Here is a 20,948-nt window from a genome sequence, read left to right as displayed (position 1 = left end):
CAAAATAGCGAAAAATTGTCGATGTCGTTTTAAACTAAGAATTCCAAAAATCTTCAGAAAAAATCAAAAAAAGAACTCTGTTTCTACCAAAAAATAGTAAAAATTTCACCGTTTGTCAAAATTACCTAGTAAATTTTTTCCTAAAGATATCTCAAAATTCTCAATTTTTTCCAAAAATTTGATAAACATTCTCGTTCTTTTCCTAAAATTGCGAAAAATCTCGTTTTTTTGCTTAAAATTTTGAAAATATTTACTTTTTCCCAGAAATTGTCCAGAAGTTTCAATTTTTTCCAAAATCAACTTTTTGGCTTTAGCTTAAATTTACTAGAAAGTCTCGTTTTTTAACCAAAAAAAAAAAGATCGATTTTTCGTAAAAAAAATCTTTTACGAACGAATTGATTCACTTTTTTTCAAACATTCATTCGCGGAGGAATTGATTCGTTTTAGTGACTCGTTCGCGAACGAATCGATTCATGTAAGTGACTCGTTCGCAAACGAATCGATTCGTACAAGTGACTCGTTCGCGAACGAATCGATTCGTATAAGTGACTCGTTCGCGAACGAATTCGATAATAATTCTCCAAAATTGCTACTTTTTGCTAAAGTAATGGTCAAATTTGGCTTTTTGACAAAAATTTTCAATTTTTTGCAAAATTGCTGAACATTTTTACTTTTTTTTTCAAAAGTTATCAAAAAGTCTCACTTTTCTACCAGAAATTGCTAAAAAAAAAAGTCCTACTTTTTTCCAAAATTGACAAACATTTTCTCTTTTTAACAAAATTGTTGAAAATTTACACTTTTTTTTACAAAAAATTCTAAAAATATTGATTTACTTTTTTCCAGAAATTGTTATTAGGCCCTTGATTTTTTTGCAAAATTGCTGTACATTTTCACTTTTTTCAAAAATTATCTAAGTCTTGTTTTTTTGCCAGAAATTGCCAAAAAAGTTCTGCTTTTTGCTAAAATTGCCAAAGTCGTACTTTTTTTCAAAGGGTATAGGAGGATTAGGTACGGTTTTGGGCCCAGAAATGGATTTCGACGAAATTCACACCAAAGGTTACCCATGATGAGAAGATACGCTCAAAAAATTTTCAGACCCCCAGACCTTTTTTTCAGGGGGGGAGGGGCCAAAATGTGTTTTTTAAACTTTATTTTCCAGTGTTTCGCCAAAAGTAGATAAAAATTTCGCGTTTTTTTGTATCGATTCTTAAGGGCGAGGGGAAGCCCCTGAAATTTTTTCAAAATTTTTCGGACCATTTTTCACCAAACTGTGGCGTTTTGAAAATTTTGAGCGGCCATTTTGTAAAGAAGTTGCGGAGGTACAGTCACCATTTTTTTTCCTAAAATACGTTATTTAGTCAAGATTATACCATAAAAGTTTCAACGAGTTTGAGTTGGTGCAACACTGTCAAAAAAAATAAAAACTGACCACGCGTCATATTTGCCGGGGGTTGGGCATGATAGTCCACGGCGCTATCGTGGGAAGTTACGTAGCGTTCGCGCGCGTTACTGTCGTTCGTGGTTGTCTCATAGTCCAGTCAAATAGGGGGGAAAAATGGGTGAACCACATACTCGTTATTCCAATCAAATATTTTTTGGTGAATATTGTCAGAAATGTCAACCCCCTCCCTTCATATATACCCCTCGAAATGGCGTTTTTTCGTCTTATTTCATGTTTTTTAACAATGAAAATTGCGAGGAACAATTTTCTAAACATGTTTTTTGGATGTATTTACGACCCCTCAATATCATATATTTTTTCGAAATTTTTGTTTTGGCAGGTCCGTCATGGTGAAAATTTGAAAAAACGAGTCATAGAGGGGGTAAAATGAGTATTTTGGAAGAATTAACTATTAATGAGTGAGGTGTCTTTTCCGCATGATTCGATACCACTAAGCACGAATATGACGTCAGATTTTCTGCTGCACTCATCAAGCCCCCCCCCCAAGTGTCTTCACTCCTTCAGCCTCCTCCTCAATTTTTAATATTTTTGAAATATAGTTATTTTGATGATATTGGTGTTTTCATATGTTTCAAACCTACGGAGCACAAATTTTATGTCAGATTTTGTTTTGCACCTACCTGGCCTCTCCAGGGCCTCAGTCCCCTCCTCAATTTCTACTGTTTTTTAAACGGAACTACTTTTATAATATTTGTGTAGTTTTCAAGTGAACCGAACTACCTGAATGGAAATACAAACGTCAGATTTCGTTTTACTCGCACCCAGCCCCTCCGGAGCTTCTACAGGGGCCGGGTAAGTGTAAAACAAAATCTGACGCAACATTTGCGCTTGGGAGGTTCGAACGACACCAGTATCATAACGTCATTATGAGGGGGTAAATATGAAGGGAGGGGGTTGAAATTTCTTATGGGTACACCCCTTACAAATGTTTACAACGTACTTAAAAATGAGAAAAATCGGTTCACATGGGGCTGAGAAAATAATTTTTATTCCATTCCAGAAAAAGGGTGTTTTTCAAAAATGGGATGAGGGGGTCTGGAGATCTGAAACTTTCAATGCGGAAGTTCCTCGTTAAGTACCTTTACCTACCTAGTACCTACCTACCTAACATGCAAATATCAATCCAAAAGCTCACGGAGCCCATTTCTAAAAATTACGTCACTTCGAGGGATCGTAGCGTCACCCCCTTGGGGCTAGGGAGTTGTTTGATAGATCATTCGATAGGTATTTGAGAGGACATAAAATGATCACAAAGCTCATTCTACTCGAAAGTTGATATTTTAGAAGTTTTTAACGAAAATCTGATTTTGAAGGGGTGTGATCCACTGTGGGAGGGGTCGGGGGGATTTTAATATGTTGTTCACCACACTACTCTTGACAATATTCACCAAAAAATATTTGATCGGAATAACGAGTATGTGGGTCACCCATTTTTCCCCCCTATTTGACTGGACTATGAGACAACCACGAACGACAGTAACGCGCGCGAACGCTACGTAACTTCCCACGATAGCGCCGTGGACTATCATGCCCAACCCCCGGCAAATATGACGCGTGGTCAGTTTTTATTTTTTTTGACAGTGTTGCACCAACTCAAACTCGTTGAAACTTTTATGGTATAATCTTGACTAAATAACGTATTTTAGGAAAAAAAATGGCGACTGTACCTCCGCAACTTCTTTACAAAATGGCCGCTCAAAATTTTCAAAACGCCACAGTTTGGTGAAAAATGGTCCGAAAAATTTTGAAAAAATTTCAGGGGCTTCCCCTCGCCCTTAAGAATCGATACAAAAAAACGCGAAATTTTTATCTACTTTTGGCGAAACACTGGAAAATAAAGTTTAAAAAACACATTTTGGCCCCTCCCCCCCTGAAAAAAAGGTCTGGGGGTCTGAAAATTTTTTGAGCGTGTCTTCTCATCATGGGTAACCTTTGGTGTGAATTTCGTCGAAATCCATTTCTGGGCCCAAAACCGTACCTAATCCTCCTATACCCATTGACAAAAATTTTAGCTTTTTAACAAAATTGCTGAAAATTTAACTGTTTTTAAAAAAAAAATTCCAAAATGATTGATTTACTTTTCTCTAAAAATTGCCAATAAGTACTTGCTTTTGTTAGAATAGTCGAAGTCACAATTTTTGCCAAAAATTAGATTTTCTGCCATAAATTGCCAAGAAAGTTCTACTTTTTGTTGAATCTGCCAAAGTCTACTTTTTTTACAAAATTAACATAAAATTTTTGCTTTTTAACAAAATTGCTGAAAATTAAAATTTACATTTTTTTTCAAAAAATTCTAAAAAGATTGATTTGATTTTCTCTAAGAATTGCCAAGAAAGTCCTGCTTTTTGCTAAAATGATTGCCAAAGTCTTACTTTTTCCCAAACTTGACAACGAATTTTCGCTTTTTAACATTTCTAAAAACTGACTTTTTTTTTGAAAAAATTCCAAAAACGTTAACTCACTTTTTACCAGAAATTATGTACCAATAAGTTCTCGCTTCTGTTAAAATAGTTAAAGTCTCAATTTTTGCCAAAAATAGGCTTTTTTACTAGAAATTTCAAAATTACCGCCAAAACGTCTCGTTTTTATATCAGAAATTTTCAAAATATCTCGTCAAATTTTTTCAAATCAAAACTTAGTGTTTTGTTTTTTTTTTTTTTTTCGTTGATTTTTTTCTACATTAAAATGTTTTGCTCTTTGATTACTTTTTCAAGCTTTTTTAGTTACTATAAATTTATTTTTTTTTTGGAAAAAATTGAAAAATTGCTGGAGGCTTCAAAATGACTAAAAACTAATAGTTAGTTGATAAGAGAAAGTTGTATTGAAGGAAATATTCATATTGGTTCATTTCATAATTTCTTGGAACGCTAAAAATATCTAAAAAAAAAAAAAAAAAAAGATGACTGCCCATAAAGTTGTGCATGGCTGAAATTTTCTGTGTGCTAATTTTATCGTCTAGTTTTCCTCTGAAGGGAGCCTAGTTCATGAAACGAACTCAATTTTTTTTTAATTGAAGAATTTCACCAAAATTAATTTATTGAGCTAACTTGAATGCCTTTTTTTTTTCAATTTTTGAATTCAATTTTGAGAACTTTTTTCAGCTCGAATCTAATGCCAGGTTGCCAGATATGAAAAAAGGACAAATTTTTTTATTTCTTCGTCTTCCATCAACTTACTTATTATTATTTTTTTTTCAGATTGTTTCAATTATTTTCAAATTATTTTCTCCATCAAAAAAATATACTTACCTGAACTTTCCGACATTTTACCAAGACAGCTCAATAAAGTTTCAAATTAAAATTACTGAATACTGTGATATCTTTAAAAATCTTTAATTTGAATATTCCATAAGAAAAAAATATTTGTGAAAATTTGTAACATTATTCGGATACTTCGAATAAAGTTTTTTATGAAAAATTTGCTCCAAGTATCCGAATATTATTTCAAATCAGGTATCAATCAATTATATAGGCTCTTAGATTACGTAAAAATGAAATATAGTTGTTTTTAAAAATCCTTAATTATTCTGGTTGCATTGAATTGACAAAAGACTCTTATTAATGCAGTTTCGTGTCATTCGCTCCTTTAGTTTTTCTTGTTTCTGTTCTCTGTTTTCAATTCAATCTTGAGTCATTTGTGATGGAATCTTTTTACATGCTGGGTGGGTTCTGAAATTTTTTAAAAATTTTATAGGTAGGCTACATTATAATGTGAAAACATATTTTCTTGCGCCATGTCTGACCAAATCAGGACAAATCTTCAAATGAAAAGTATACTTACTTACTCTATAGTTGTTATAAAAGCGTAATCTTTCGATATGATCTTGCCATGATTTAATATCATGAAAGTATAACTGGATAGATTTTCCAACGATCGAAAATCATTTATGGAGGAAATCTATCCCGATGTTTTAATTTGCCAATATTTCTACTTTGGTTTTATTATTATTATCTGTGTATGTATATTTGTGTATGACTGTCTACCTGAGTGAAAAAGATCTCAAGATTAAAATGTGCCTGCTTATTGAACTATCGTATATATATCTAGATAATAAGATCAATTGACTAATCAATTTTTTTTTTGTTTTGTTTCAGGTGAGTGGAAAATTTTGCCATAAGAATGAGAAAATATTATAGAGTAAGTCAGCTCATCGATTCATAAGTTGAAATATACCTATCTCTCTAATATTGATCTAAAACGTTAAAATTTACTGCTGAACAACGTCTCGAAACGATGCCCCAATTAACAGTCAATTTCTTATCAGAAGCTAATTTAGGTTTTGAAATTGAATTTCTAATCAATTTTTGCTCGAAGTATTTCAAAAAGCAATCTTTTCAGATAAAAATTCAACGCTCTTCGCACGTGAGGAATTTTCTATTCTACAATTTTGTGTTTCTTCATTGCTGCGATGGTATCTTTTTTTCCAAAATTGATATTTCTCAATGGGAAGTTGATCCTTCGAGAAAAAAATTTCGTTTAGTCAATCTATTGCAATAATTACGAAAATTTAGTTCATGAGAATTACGATGCGAAAATACTGAAATACGAACTAATTTATTACCTTATCTCGTCGAGTATAATGGATGTTGGAGAAGCCACAATTTTTCCTCTAGCTCTTGATAAGTTGTGGTCGTCGAGATTTGCCATCTGCGCTCTTCATTTGGGCCTCTAGTTCAAGGATATATTATAGTCATCAAGATTTGCCATCTGCGCTACAAGGTCTAATAAACGAATCTCGACCTTGTCCCTTGAAGTCCTATCTGATTATCGAGTTCTGGCTCCCTAGTCATCTATCTGAGTATTATCTATATTCGATTATTTTTTTTTGACCTTTGCTGATCACCTAGACAATGTCGGCTGGTTTTTGCTTTAGATTCGTCTGTGTGTTGTTCTGTGGAGTCATTTTATTTGCGAGAAAACAGTTTACAAAATTACTCTGTTGATTGATGTCTTCTTTGTGTGCTTGTATTCAACTCCTCACTCTAGATGATAATTGGTAGTACATATTTAAGGCAGCTACATTTAGGAGTTTTTTGCGTTTTTGCTTCATTGTGTGAGTGAAATATTCTGGCATCAGCTGTGCCTTAGCTTATTCGCTTGAAACCAGCATGCACACCTAATAATAGACAGTTGTATGAATAGGCCCAAAAAGAATGAAAACATACTGAAATAGACTCTGACCTGGAAAAATGAAGGATATAATAATAGTAATTTATAAATCGAAATCAAATTTTCATATTTCTAGGGAAAAAAATTATTTTTATTTTTTTTTGATGTTTTTTGAATTTTTTTTTCAAACGATCAAAAAAATATTTAAGCAGTTGAATCTTACTGGAGGATTCCAAATCAGATCTAATTACCGAATTTCAATTCAGAAGGTCGATAATTGCAAAAATATAAATTTTTCAATTTAGCCAGGTGTAAAATATTCAATAGCAATGTGTAATTTGAATACGCAGGTTCGAGTAAGCGAATAAGTAGGCTAATTATAATTAATTTCTAGATTTTATTCTCGATGTCAACTTACTTTCTTCTAGAAGACCAGATAATATTGTTTGTACCACTACCACTATAGATCTCACTGTACGAATTTCAGTATCGGACTGAAGCTTGTAGTTATGAAATAATCTTACGAACGAATTTTTTGAAATGTAATCTGCACTGGATTATCTGTAGATATCGTTTTAAAATTGATAGCGAGCTACCTTCAAAAAAATAATAATTATTAGATTTTGGCCTAAATTCTTCACGATGGAGGAAAATAACACGACTTGTTTGGTAGTTTTGGATTAAAAGAGTTGGAGCCAAAAATGAATACTTTTTGGGTGTTTTGGCACAAAACAGTAATTTCTTGGCAATTTTATTTTTAAAAAACTAATGACTATTTAACAATTTCATCAAAAAATGGTTTTCCAACAATTCTGTCAAAAATCGACCTTTTCGACAATTCTTCCAAGAAATATGACATTTTTATATTTTTACAAAAATAAGGACTTTTTGTCAATTTTCTCAAAAAAGTAAGTACTTTTTTGAAAAATATTCAAAACAAAGATTTCTTACAATTTTAACAAAAATGAGGACTTTTGGACAACTTTTCAAAAAATGAAACTTCCTGTCAGTTTTGGCAAAAACAGGACTTTTTATGTCATTATAGGCAGAAAACATGACTTCTTGGCAATTATTGCAAAAAATGGGACTATTTGGCAATTTTGAAAGAAACACAGTCAGAGCACTTAAAGGAGAAGTCAAAATTTTTGAATTTTCAATTATGGGCAAAAAATGAAATTTCCTCTTGATTTTGACAAAAAAACACAAGACATTTTTCGGTAATTTTGGCGTAAGTTTGTCACTTTTTAAAATCCTCAGAAAAAAATGACTTTCTGATAAATCTCACAAAACGCAATTCTTTTCTCGGCTATTTCGGCAAAAAAACACAACACTTTTTAGAAATTTTGGACAAAAAAAAGAACAACATTTTTATCGAGTAATATTTTTCCGAACAAAAGAGAAGACTTTTTGATAATTTTGGTAAAAAGTAGGATTTTATTTTGGCAATTTTTGAAAAAGTGATTTTTCTTTTAGGTAATTCAAAAATGGCAATTTATTGCAACTTTATGGCAATAGATGAAACTTTTTGATAATTTTTGGAAGGATTAGGCTATTACTTTCTGATTATATGTACTTTGGCAAAAATTGGGACCTTTTTCGGAAATGCTGGTAAAAAACTGGACTTATTTAGTACATAAACAGAAAACAGGACTTTTTTATGGCATTTCTGGAAAAAAAAACTGACTCTCGGACAATTTTGGCGTAAATCAAAACTTTCTGGTGTTGATTGAAAAAAACAAGACTTTTTTGACAATTTTGGCAAAAAAAAATGAGACTTTTTGACGGTTTGGAGGAAAAATTAGACTTTTGATAATTTTTGCAATAAAACAAGACCTTTTCAATTTTGGCAAACAGTGTGCTTTCTGAGAATTATGGCCCAGGGAGGGGAGGGGAGGGGTGCAAATTTCTGAAAATTTTGGCCACATAGAATTATTAATTTATTACAATTTTGGCTGAAAATTGAATTTTTTTTGTCGATTTTGGTAATAGTCCGGCATATGACAATAGGAGTAATTGCACCCCCCCCCAGCCGATCCTCCGGACAACTTTTTTCTTAAAGGGGACATCCAAAGGAACATTTTAAAGCAAAGTTGCCAAAAAAAAAAGTTGGCCTTACTTACAAAATGGCGGCCATTTTGATTGACAGGTCAGCCGAAATCGAAGATTATGCGTTTTAACATAGGATTTGCACGAACTTTTTCAAACTTTACAAAGGTAAATCGAAAGATCATGCAAAAATTCATCGCCTGTCAAAATTTCAAGTGCTAAAGTGCGTTTTTCGATTTTTAGTGAATTTTTGAAAATCGAATTTAGACCAAAAATGAGGAAAAAAATCAAAATTTCACCAAATTGACCAAGAAAGCTGAAATTTGGGATACACCCTATTTTCGTCATGCCAAATCGATTGGAAACGGTTTCGACTCGTTTTGAGCAGTTCTGGAGCCTCCAGCACATTTTTGAAACTTCAAATTTTCACGAAATTTCATCAAATGGAGATGGAAAGCTGAAATTTACTCTACAATTCAATTTCAACACCCTCTGAAGACGACTTCAGGTGGGTTCAAGTAATTTTAGGGCCTCCAGCGACTTTTTTTGAAAATTACTGGAGCCTCCAGCAGATTTTTGAAGCTTTAAATTTTTACAAAACTTCATCAAATAGAGATGGAATGCTGAAATTTACTCTACACTCCAATTTTAACACCCTCTGAAAACGACTTCTGGCTGATTTCAAGTCATTTTAGAGCCTCCAACGACTTTTTTGAACATTACTGGAGCCTCCAGTAGATTTTTGAAACTTGAAATTTCCCCAAAATTTTATCAAACCAAGATGGAGAGTTGAAATTCATTCTGCAAACTAATTTCAATACGCTACGAAGTTGACTGCTAGTGAATTTCAAGTCGTTTTGGTCCCTCCAGCAACTTTTTGAAAGGTTGTATGACTTTTTTTGGAAAATTGAAATTTCCTTAAAGTAGCTGGAAGCTTCAAAACAATTTGAAACCGCCATGTAGTCTGCGAAGTAAATTTCAGCTTGCCAACTCCATTTCATAAATTTTATTAATGTTGGGAAAATTTCAAGTTTCAAAAGTCTACTGGAGGCTCCAGTAATTTTCAAAAAAGTCGCTGGAGGCCATAAAATGACTTGAACCCAGGTGAAGTTGTCTTCAGAGGGTGTTAAAATTAGAGTGTAGAGTAAATTTCAGCTTTCCATCTCCATTTGATGAAATTTTGTCAACATTTAAAGTTTCAAAAATCTGCTGGAGGCTCCACTAATTTTCAAAAAAAGTCGCCGAAGGCCCTAAAATTACTTGAACTCACCTGAAGTAGTCTTCAGAGGGTGTTAAAATTGGAGTGTAGAGTAAATTTCCGCTTTCCATCTCCATTTGATAAAAATTTTGTGAAAATTTAAAATCTGCTGGAGGCTCCAGTAATTTTCAAAAAAAGTCAATGGAGGCCCTAAATTACTTGAACTCACCTGAAGTCGTCTTCAGATGGTGTTAAAATTGGAGTGTAGAGTAAATTTCAGCTTTCCATCTCCATTTGATGAAATTTTGTGAAAATTTAAAGCTTCAAAAATCTGCTGGAGGCTCCAGTAATTTTCAAAAAAAGTCGCTGGAGGCCCTAAAATTACTTGAACCCACCTGAAGTCGTCTTCAGAGGGTGTTGAAATTGAATTGTAGAGTAAATTTCAGCTTTCCATCTCCATTTGATGAAATTTCGTGAAAATTTGAAGTTTCAAAAATGTGCTGGAGGCTCCAGAACTGCTCAAAACGAGTTGAAACCGTTTCCAATCGATTTGGCATGACGAAAATAGGGTGTATCCCAAATTTCAGCTTTCTTGGTCAATTTGGTGAAATTTTGATTTTTTTTCCTCGTTTTTGGCCTAAATTCGATTTTCAAAAATTCACCAAAAATCGAAAAACGCACTTTAGCACTTGAAATTTTGACAGGTGATAAATTTTTGCATGATCTTTCGATCTACCTTTGTAAAGTTTGAAAAAGTTCGTGCAAGTCCTGTGTTAAAACACAAAATCTGCGATTTCGGCTGACCTGTCAATCAAAATGGCCGCCATTTTGTAAGTAAGGCCAACTTTTTTTTAGGCAACTTTGCTTTAATAAGTTCCTTAGGATGTCCCTTTTAAGAAAAAAGTTGTCCCGGAGGATCGGCTGCGGGGGGGTGCAATTACTCCTATTGTCATATGCCGTACTATAAGAATTATAATTTTTTTGGAAATTTTAGAAAAAATTAGAACTTTTTGACAGTTTTGAACAAAAAAAGGGATTTTTGACAATTATGGCTTGAAATGGATCTTTTCACAATTTTTGCATCAAAACAGGACTGGATTGAAAATTTTGGCAAAGATTAGAACTTTTTGACAGTTTTTAGCAAAAAGGGAACTTTTTGACTATTATGACACAAATTGGATATTTTTACAATTTTTGCATCAAAACAAGATCAGATGGAAAATTTTGGCAAAAATTATAATTTTTCGACAATTTTGGCACAAATTAGAATTTTTGGTCCGTTTTGTAAAAAAATGGGACTAAGTATTTGACAATTATGGCGCCAAAACGGATCTTTTGAATAATTTTGCAACTAAATAGGACTTGTTTATGTTTATGTTTAAAAATTTTGGCGAGACTTGGAGCTTCTTCATAATTTTTTCAAAATATGTTGTGAGAAACATGATTTTTTCCTCTCGAACGGGAAACAGGATATTTTTTAGTAATTTTAGGCAAAAAATGGACTCTGACAATTTTGGCAGAAAATGGTACCTACTTTTTGACTATTTGGCAAAAAATATGACATTTTTGACAATTTTTTGCAAAAAATGTGATTTTTTGGACATTTTTTGTGAATAAGATAGAATCATTTTGACAAAAAATTAGGACTTTTTAATAGTTTTGGTGAAAAAATGGGACTTCTCGACAATTTTGGCACGAAAGGGAACATTGACAAATTTTGCAATAAAACAGGTCGATTTTCGATTTTTTGCCAATTTTAGGCAGAAAGTGGAACTTTTTGACAATTTTTGCAAAAACGTTTCCAAAGTGGAAATATCAGAAAAATAAAATGCTTAGTGGATTTTTTTTCAAATTTTCAAATAAAAAAGCTTATCTTCGAGCTTTTTAAACTTTTGGCAAATATTTTTAAAACTATTCTCGAAGGAATCGACTCAATCCGATGTACCTAATTACCTACCAGTTTTGAGTCCCTTACCAGGTGATGGCAAAATCCATATTTTTTTGATTTAATATTGCAAAATGAGCCAATAAAAAAAGTAATAGTATTTAATGACTGTTTCAAAGATTTGAACTTTCATCAGCTCTTATCAAATTATCGTATTCTGCATATTCGAGAAATTCAGGGGTCTCACTTGTACCTTCCTCCTCAACTTTAACATACTGATTTTTTTTTTACAAAGTCAATTGACCTAGCTTATACTACGAATTTAATCGATTTAATTTTAATCAGTACCTAATCAGTTTTATTAACGATACTTCATTCGCATTCTAAACCACCTCTGACAAAGTAGGTACCTACCTACATCTTCCTTGCTACTCATACCTGACGTAAAAATACACAATGTAATGTAATGTGATCCATGTTGCTCTAGACTCTGACGCGTGAATTAAACCGAATCATCTCGTTCGTTTAAAAATCTTTTCAAAAGACTCGTCCATTTTGACTGTGGTGCTCTAGAAATTTAATTACAACGTTGATACGTTAATGCTTATTGCTTATCAGCTTGTCACTATGCATGTAAATAACTTTCTTCGGTGATACGTAGGTATATTTTCCTATTTTTTCTCTCTCTCATAAAAATCCGCAATGAATGGCATTACTTCTTGGAAACATGTCGTCGGTATCCTGTCCCTATTCGCGATTGTCGTCGTCGTCGGCCAAATGCGACACGACGGTGTCATCGTAATAAACTGCTCGGATTACCCAGTCTACGCTAACATGTCGTATACAGTGCTCGGTGTCGAATACCAAATCAAATCGGCTCTATTACCTCGATTTAATAAACTAACCGTCATCAAATATCCGCCAGTTATCGACAACTGCTCGGTAAATATGATCTTCTACTTGCAACAAAAAGGCAAAGGCGAATTCTACGAACGAGGTCGTGCCACGATACCGGCCGATAGAGGAGAATGCTATTACCTGACACCGCCTACGGTTAAAAATAGCTATAGACTTTGCGAAATCGAAAGAGTCCTTATGGGTATACGAACGTGCCCGGATCTTTGGGTCTTGGACGATAACTTCCAAAAGAAAACACTTCGGACTGTTCCTACTGCCAGTACCAAGGCAGGAAGAGCTCCTGCTAAATCCACCAAGGAAGGAGGACCCAAGCCTACGCCTAAATCAGATTCTAAAGCTGCTGCTAAACCTGCTGCTAAAAAAAAGGGAAAAGGATAACAGCTCAGATGTGTTTGTTCGTAATTGATTTTCTATTTGTATGGAGGTTTTTTTATATTAATGTTCGTTTTATTACAAATAATCGATTTGAAAAATACGAGTCGTGTTTTAATTGTTTTATGGAGTAGATGAGAAGAGCAGAAGGTCACCGGTATTCTCTTACCAGAAGAGAGCCACTCGCCTCCCTGTCATTAATTTATCCATTTTGCTCATTTTTAATAGGGACGAGAGTCACGGTATCGAGTCGAGAAATTGTCGCGTTTCGAGGTTTTTCTGAGGGGGACATCATAAGGGATATTTTGAAGCAAACTTACCAGAAAAAGTTGGACCTTACAAACAAAATGGCGGCCATTTTGATTGACAGGTCACCCAAAATCGCAGATTTTACTTCCTAACATGGGATTCGCTAAAAAAAATTTTGAACTGGACACAGCCAGATCGAAAAAGCAGACAAAAATTTATCGCCAGCCAAAATTGCAAGTGCTAAAGTGCATTTTTCGATTTATTTTTAATGATCAAATTTTGACCAAAAATGAGGGAAAAAATCCGAATTTATCTAGTTGACGTAGAAAGCTAAAATTGTCCTAGCATAACTTTTTGAAGAAGAGAAGAATTAAAAACCGACTTTTCTTCAAATAAAAATCTTTTACGATCGAATTTGCTTCACTTTTTTGAAACATTTGTATAGAAATTGATCTGTTTACAATCGAATCGAATCATTTACGAACGGATCAATTAATTTACAAGTTGATTCAGTTTTTGTGAAACTAAGAATAAGAATTGATCAGTTTTCAAGCGAAGTGAATCGAATCGAATCATTCACAACCAATTGATGAATGATTGAACAAATTGATTGATTTCCAGGTGAATCATTCGCGAACAAATCGAATATTTCTTGACAAATTATTCGCGAACGAATTGAATATTTTTTTGGTGAATCATTCGCGAACGAATTAATTCGTATAAATGACTCGTTCGCGAACAAATTGAATATTTTTTTGGTGAATCAATTATTCGCAAACGAATAAATTCATTTATTTGGGTACTTAATTTTTGCTGAATCATTCGGGAACGAATTGAATATTTTTTGCGAATCATTCGCGAACGAATTGAATATTTTTTGGTGAATCAATCATTCGAGAACGAATAGATTCATTTATTTATTTGACTTTTGGGGAATTATTCGCGAACGAATTAAATATTTTTTGGTGAATCATTCGCGAATGAATTGATTTGTATAAGTAACTCGTTCGCGAACGAATTGAATATCTTTTGGTGAATCAATTATTCGCAAACGAATAGATTCATTTATTTAGGTACAGAATTTTTGCTAAATCATTCGCGAACGAATTGAATATTTTTTGGTGAATCAATTATTCGCGAACGAATAGATTCATTTATTTAGGTACTGAATTTTTGCTAAATCATTCGCGAACGAATTGAATATTTTTTGGTGAATCAATCATTCGAGAACGAATAGATTCATTTATTTACTTGACTTTTGGAGAATTATTCGCGAATGAATTTAATATTTTTTGTTGAATCATTCGCGAAAGAATTGATTTGTATAAGTGACTCGTTCGCGAACGAATAGATTCATTTATTTAGGTACTTAATTTTTTCTAAATCATTCGCGAACGAATTGAATATTTTTTGGTGAATCAATCATTCGCGAACGAATAGATTCATATATTTACTTGACTTTTGGCGAATCATTCGCGAACAAAGTGAACATTTTTTGGCGAATCATTCGCGAACGAATTGAATATTTTTTGGTGAATAGATTATTCACGAACGAATAGATTCATTTATTCAAGTACTGAATTTTTGCTGAATCATTCGCGAACGAATTGAATATTTTTTGGTGAATCAATCATTCGCGAACGAATAGATTCATTTATTCACTTGTTTTTTGGTGAATCATTCGCAAACGAATTGGTAGGTACGTATAAGTTACTCGTTCGCGAACAAATTGAACATTTTTTGGCGAATTATTCGCGAACGAATTGAATATTTTTTGGTGAATCATTCGCGAACGAATTGATTCGTATAAGTGAATCGTTTGCGAACGAATCAATTCATTTATTTACTCAACTTTTGGTGAATCATTCGCGAACGAATTGAATATTTTTTGGTGAATCAATCATTCGCGAACGAATAGATTCATTCATTTACTTGACTTTTGGTGGATCGTTCGCGAACGAATCGATTCATTTATTTACTTGACTTTTGGTGAATCATTCGCGGACAAAGTGAACATTTTTTGGCGGATCATTCGCGAACGAATTGAATATTTTTTGGTGGATCAATCATTCGCGAATGAATTGATTCGTATAAGTGACTCGTTCGCGAACGAATCGATTCATTTATTTACTTGACTTTTGGTGAATCATTCGCGAACGAATTGAATATTTTTTGGTGAATCAATCATTCGCGAACGATCGATTCATTTATTTACTGAATTTTTAATGAATCATTCGCATAAGTGACTTGTTTGCAAACAAATCGATTCATTTACTTAATTTTTGGTGAATCATTCACGAACGAATTGAATATTTTTTTAGGAATCAATCGCGAACGAACTGATTCTTATATGTGACTTCTACGAGAACGAATTGATTCACAAATTAAAGAATTGATCAATTCGTTGACGAATGATTCGCTAAAAATGAATCTACCTATTCGTTCGCGAATGGTTCTCTCAAACAATTAATCAATTCGTTCATGAATAATATAATTCCCTTGAATTAATTTCCTTTCCAACTGGTAATTGCTCCGTATCTGTGCCACAGTAACAAAGCCTTGCATTTAGCTAAAATGAGTAAAATTGTCAAAGCCTTTATTTCTGCTATATAAAAATAGCTAAAGTCTCGTCTTTTGATAAAATTGCCAAAAAAATGTTGTTTCTTGCCGATAACATCCAAACAGAGTGGATTTTTTGCAAAAAATTATCAAATTTATCACTTTTTCCCAAAAGAACTCACTTTGTGGCCAAAATTTTAAATTTTGAATAAGTCTTGTTTTTTGCCAAAATTGTCAACGTTTCGCTTTCTGTCAAAAATTTCTAAAAAAAATCACTTTTTTACCGAAATGTTTGCAAAGTTTCTTGATTGACAACTTTGTAACCTCAAAATGCCGAAAAAGTCTCATTTTTTGCTGAAAATTGTTCAAAAGTTTCACTACTTTGTCAAAAATTACTAAAAATTGAATCCACCTGAAATGTTGGCAGTGATGTACTTCAACACTGTGCAACATGCCCTTTCAATATTTTTCGTTCAAATTCGAAGTTCATTTTTCTGCCATTCGCATCGACCTTTTATTCCCTATCTGGACAGCGATTCCAATCGGAATTCAAGCAAATCTCTGATGCAAACCTCCCAAATCGAGTTTGTAAAGAATGCCTCTGCGCATTGCGCGAACTCGTCTCTTACCTTACCCCACTTACCGCACGTATGATCCTAATCCATCATGATCGCGTGTGGAAGGAGATAACCACCTTCCACACGCGATTATGATCGTACGCTAGGTAAGTGGGGTAAGGTAAGAGACGAGTTCGCGCAATGCGCAGAGGCATTCTTTACAAACTCGATTTGGGAGGTTTGCATCAAAATGAACCCTTCGAATCGCGGTCCAGATGAGGAGAATAAAAGGTCGATGGCCATTCGAGCATCGATATTGCATTCGAGCTACCACCTTTTACAGAAATAATTGGCTACCAAACGTCACTCCCATTTACAATCACACTCGCACAAAAAAAAAATAAACAAACAAAACAAAAAGCGAGAAAAATTTGTTTTTAATTTTGAAAAATATATTAAATTGATGCAAATGTTTCGGTGCGATGATATATTGTATTTTAGGTGAGTTCGATCGACGATCAACCATTCAAATCCATCCAACCAAGTATGATTCACATTTCAAGTTTTTCCTAGGAATGGTCATACTGTTTGCTACCTCGAAAGCTAACATCGTCGTTCCATTCACTCCAACCCCGCTAACCACTACGAAGCCTACACAATCGGATGGTCATCCTTTTTTCTGCGACATATTCAGCGAATCTCAGGTGTACTGCGGGTTAAACGTCAAAGCGCAGTCAAAAATTCGCACATTTTACGATATTCCTCGACAAGTGAAAGTAGGTAAAGTTCGATAGTCTATCATGGTAGAGAAATTGATAATTCTTGGTATATTTATTCACTCGATATGCTCGTATACTCGTAGTTCAAATTTGACCTTTGATTTTTCAGTATTTTGATGCGAATTCATTCGTCAAAGGATCATGGACGATACAAAGTCCGTTAACTTTTCGACTATTCACGAATTTAAGAAAAATGCGCTTCGTAGGTCTGGTGGAAATACCTTTAATGCAAGACTCGAACCCTACGAAAATGGAATACGTGAACAAATTATTCGATTTCCCAAACCTGAGGTATCTGGAATTACGATACTGGAATTTGGACGATTCTAATTGGAAGTTTCCCGATAAACTGGAGACGTTGATTTTGAACAGATGCGAATTCACTCGACTCAATTTAACCTTGAACAAGAATCTGGTTTTAATTAACGTGGCTGCTAATAATTTGAAAAAAATGCCCATGTTGTCCGACCCACCACCTCCGATCGAGACGTTGATTTTATCGAGTAATCCTAACCTGGAGTTCGTCGTCGATGAAATCGTTCATTTGTGCAATTTGAAAAATCTCGGCTTGACTACGTTCAACGCTAATTTGAATCAGACGGCGAAAGTCTGCGAGTGTCGAAGATTGAAAGATTACATGAAGGAATTTGACATCTCGCCGTATGATGAATTCTCTTGTCCTACGGAGGATAATAGTAAGTTCAATGACCCCCTCTCAATGTGAGAAAAAAACGTGCTTTTCTAACGGGATATTTTTGTTTTAGTCAATTGCTTAGGATATGGTATCGATGGTCTTAGATCGACTCGTAAAATAAAATGTCCGAGTATCGAACCAACCACACACAAACCCACTCAAATATTATCTGCTGCAGTTGAACAAGAATCGTGGTTATCTAGATATGCTTTACCCCTTGGCATCACAATTATTCTTCTCATCTCGTTGTTCGCGAATATGCTATTGCTCGCTGCTGTGTTCTCTAGACGTAGGGGGGCTGCCAGTACGTCGGTTACGTGGGAGTCTCCTGCTCCCGAAGCTACCTATGAGGAGGAAGGTGAACTTTGAGAACGTGATGATCGAAGTTATCAATCACTTGGAATGATTATTGCGAAAGTGCAGATATTTTAAATGTCTGTAGTGCACCTACTTATTGTTATGAATGATATTCTCGATTCACAGACGCCCCCTCCCCTTGTTTAAAGTGTTATGTCCATTCGAAATGCTATGTAAATAATCTGCGAATAAAATAATGTTCAAATTTTCATGCAGTTTATGGTACAATGTTCGAAAATTTTGAATTGAAATCAGTCTGACATTTTGATTTTTTTTCGTTGAACTTTGTGATCATCTCAGCCAGAGTAATTTTTAACAAAATTTGATCAAAAGCACTTGATATTTATTTATATTTTCAATTTTGGAGGGTTTGAGTGAGGAAGACCTTAATCTAAAATTCGTCCAGATTTTCAAAAGGGAATGGCAAGAGCCAAGGCATTAGCTTGAGCTAATCCAAGGAATTTTTGGAGACAATTTTTTGCTTTCTTCGTTTCAATAGCCCCCCCCCCTTCAAAACATGAAAACGTTGTTTGTTTCTACTACAACATTGCATCAAGTAATTTTGTTGTTCTTTTTTTTTTTTTAATTTTCCTCAGCTTGTTTTAAAATTACCTATTTCCATCATTGCATAAATTTTTGAGGAAAAAAAAGGAAAAAAAACATTTTGAAATCTGTTTGGAATCTCTTAAAATTTTTATTCAACTGTTGGCCAATAATTTGTATCCCAAATTAACAAATTTGCCTGAAATAAGTAAACAATAAACAAAATCAGCATGCGAAATGATAAGTAGATTAAGAACACTACCTACTCTTTGAATTTTATAGTCGATTTTTTTATTTTATATTTTTGTATTTTGTATTTCAAAAGCAGTAAATGGATAATTCAAATGCTTCGACGCGGTAAAGGTCCTGCCAGAGGTGGTTTTTGGGTTCATTCATTTTATGGACCTCGTGTGCTCCAACTTTGCTTAGGAGTTGTCTTGGTCTTCGATAGCTCGATCTCATCAGAAACCACCAATGAGACCGAATTTCCATATTATTGGGATATTGGTTGTGATTCGGTGGAATCTCTTCGTGTATATTGCTCGATAGCTGTTACAAAATCAATATATCATATACCGACGATTCCACTCGATGATTTAAATGAAAATATTACTGTAAGTACTTCGGAGTTCGAAATTCCATTTGAAAAATATAATACCTGGGTAGCTATTCCTGAAATTTCGGTATGCGTGATAAGCGAGTTATAAGAGTTTCAAAACGGTTAACAAACGCAGTTACCACAGTTAATGGATCGGTAACATGTCGGTAACTTACTTACGTTAACTCCAAAGTTAAGCTAAAAAAAGGCTAAAAAACTAATGGTTGCAGTCTTGGAGATGTAGGTAAATGAAGTTTCGTTATTGCTTCATTTTGTTTTAATTGTGATTTTTCAACTATTTTGATTAAAATGTAATTTTGCTATGGCACCTAAAGTATTAGCAAATGATGAAAATACAAAATACGGATTAAAAATGTTGGTTCAATTTAAAAATATGAAAATAGTTTATGACGGTGCGAGTAGTGCCCATTCCATTATTCCGAAAACTTGTGGCTACTCATCAGTTAATGTCCAACGTTACGCGTGATAGTACGGTGATAGTAAAAAAAAATACCGCACGTTATTTGCGGAACTTAACCATCATAACTGGCTTATCACGCTTACCGAAATTTGAGGAATAGCTACCCTGGGTAGCTATTCCTGAAATTTCGGTATGCGTGATAAGCGAGTTATAAGAGTTTCAAAACGGTTAACAAACGCAGTTACCACAGTTACGGATCGGTAACATGTCGGTAACTTACTTACGTTAACTCCAAAGTTAAGCTAAAAAAACTAATGGTTGCAGTCTTGGAGATGTAGGTAAATGAAGTTTCTTTATTGCTTCATTTTGTTTTAATTGCGAGTTTTCAACTATTTTGATTAAAATGTAATTTTGCTATGGCACCTAAAGTGTTAGCAAATGATGAAAATACAAAATACGGATTAAAAATGTTAGTTCAATTTAAAAATATGAAAATAGTTTATGACGGTGCGAGTAGTGCCCATTCCATTATTCCGAAAACTTGTGGCTACTCATCAGGGTAGCTATTCCTGAAATTTCGGTATGCGTGATAAGCGAGTTATGAGAGTTTCAAAACCGTTAACTAACGCAGTTACCACATGTTACGGATCGGTAACATGTCGGTAACTTACTTACGTTAACTCCAAAGTTAAGCTAAAAAAAGGCTAAAAAACTAATGGTTGCAGTCTTGGAGATGTAGGTAAATGAAGTTTCGTTATTGCTTCATTTTGTTTTAATTGTGATTTTTCAACTATTTTGATTAAAATGTAATTTTGCTATGGCACCTAAAGTATTAGCAAATGATGAAAATACAAAATACGGATTAAAAATGTTGGTTCAATTTAAAAATATGAAAATAGTTTATGACGGTGCGAGTAGTGCCCATTCCATTATTCCGAAAACTTGTGGCTACTCATCAGTTAATGTCCAACGTTACGCGTGATAGTACGGTGATAGTAAAAAAAAATACCGCACGTTATTTGCGGAACTTAACCATCATAACTGGCTTATCACGCTTACCGAAATTTGAGGAATAGCTACCCAGGGTAGCTATTCCTGAAATTTTGGTATGCGTGATAAGCGAGTTATAAGAGTTTCAAAACGGTTAACAAACGCAGTTAACCACAGTTACGGATCAGTAACATGTCGGTAACTTACTTAC

At 33.8% G+C, this 20,948-nt stretch overlaps 1 protein-coding gene and 1 long non-coding RNA gene across 5 annotated transcripts in view; one reads left to right on the top strand and one right to left on the bottom strand.

Moving 5' to 3' along the window:
* The window catches only part of LOC135843848 (uncharacterized), a 49,574-nt gene that overhangs the window by 4,885 nt on the left and 23,741 nt on the right, over positions 1 to 20,948 (top strand). Inside the window, exons 4-6 of one of the 3 annotated variants that reach the window (XM_065361885.1) lie at positions 16,857 to 17,131; positions 17,244 to 17,829; positions 17,899 to 18,624. The exons of 1 other annotated variant lie outside the window; for it this stretch is intronic. In XM_065361885.1, coding sequence (XP_065217957.1) covers positions 16,931 to 17,131; positions 17,244 to 17,829; positions 17,899 to 18,197 — 1,086 coding nt within the window. In that variant the 5' untranslated portion in view covers positions 16,857 to 16,930 and the 3' untranslated portion in view covers positions 18,198 to 18,624. Of the gene's footprint in view, positions 1 to 16,856; positions 17,132 to 17,243; positions 17,830 to 17,898; positions 18,625 to 20,948 lie in introns of those variants that run through there. One more of the 3 variants, XM_065361884.1, reaches the window with a different exon arrangement.
* LOC135843736 (uncharacterized) lies at positions 4,779 to 7,079 on the bottom strand. 2 transcript variants are annotated; one of them, XR_010558377.1, is made up of 4 exons: positions 6,990 to 7,079; positions 6,024 to 6,643; positions 5,243 to 5,445; positions 4,779 to 5,130 (listed from the first exon to the last, which is right to left on the bottom strand). It is a non-coding gene; the product is annotated as an uncharacterized LOC135843736 (long non-coding RNA). The 2 variants fall into 2 exon arrangements; XR_010558376.1 differs by having other exon boundaries at positions 4,779 to 5,445.

Source organism: Planococcus citri, chromosome 4 (genome assembly GCF_950023065.1).
Source record: "Planococcus citri chromosome 4, ihPlaCitr1.1, whole genome shotgun sequence".
Taxonomy (NCBI): domain Eukaryota; kingdom Metazoa; phylum Arthropoda; class Insecta; order Hemiptera; family Pseudococcidae; genus Planococcus; species Planococcus citri.
The sequence above is the reverse complement of the archived record's forward strand: the minus strand, read 5'-3'. Positions and strand labels throughout refer to the sequence as shown.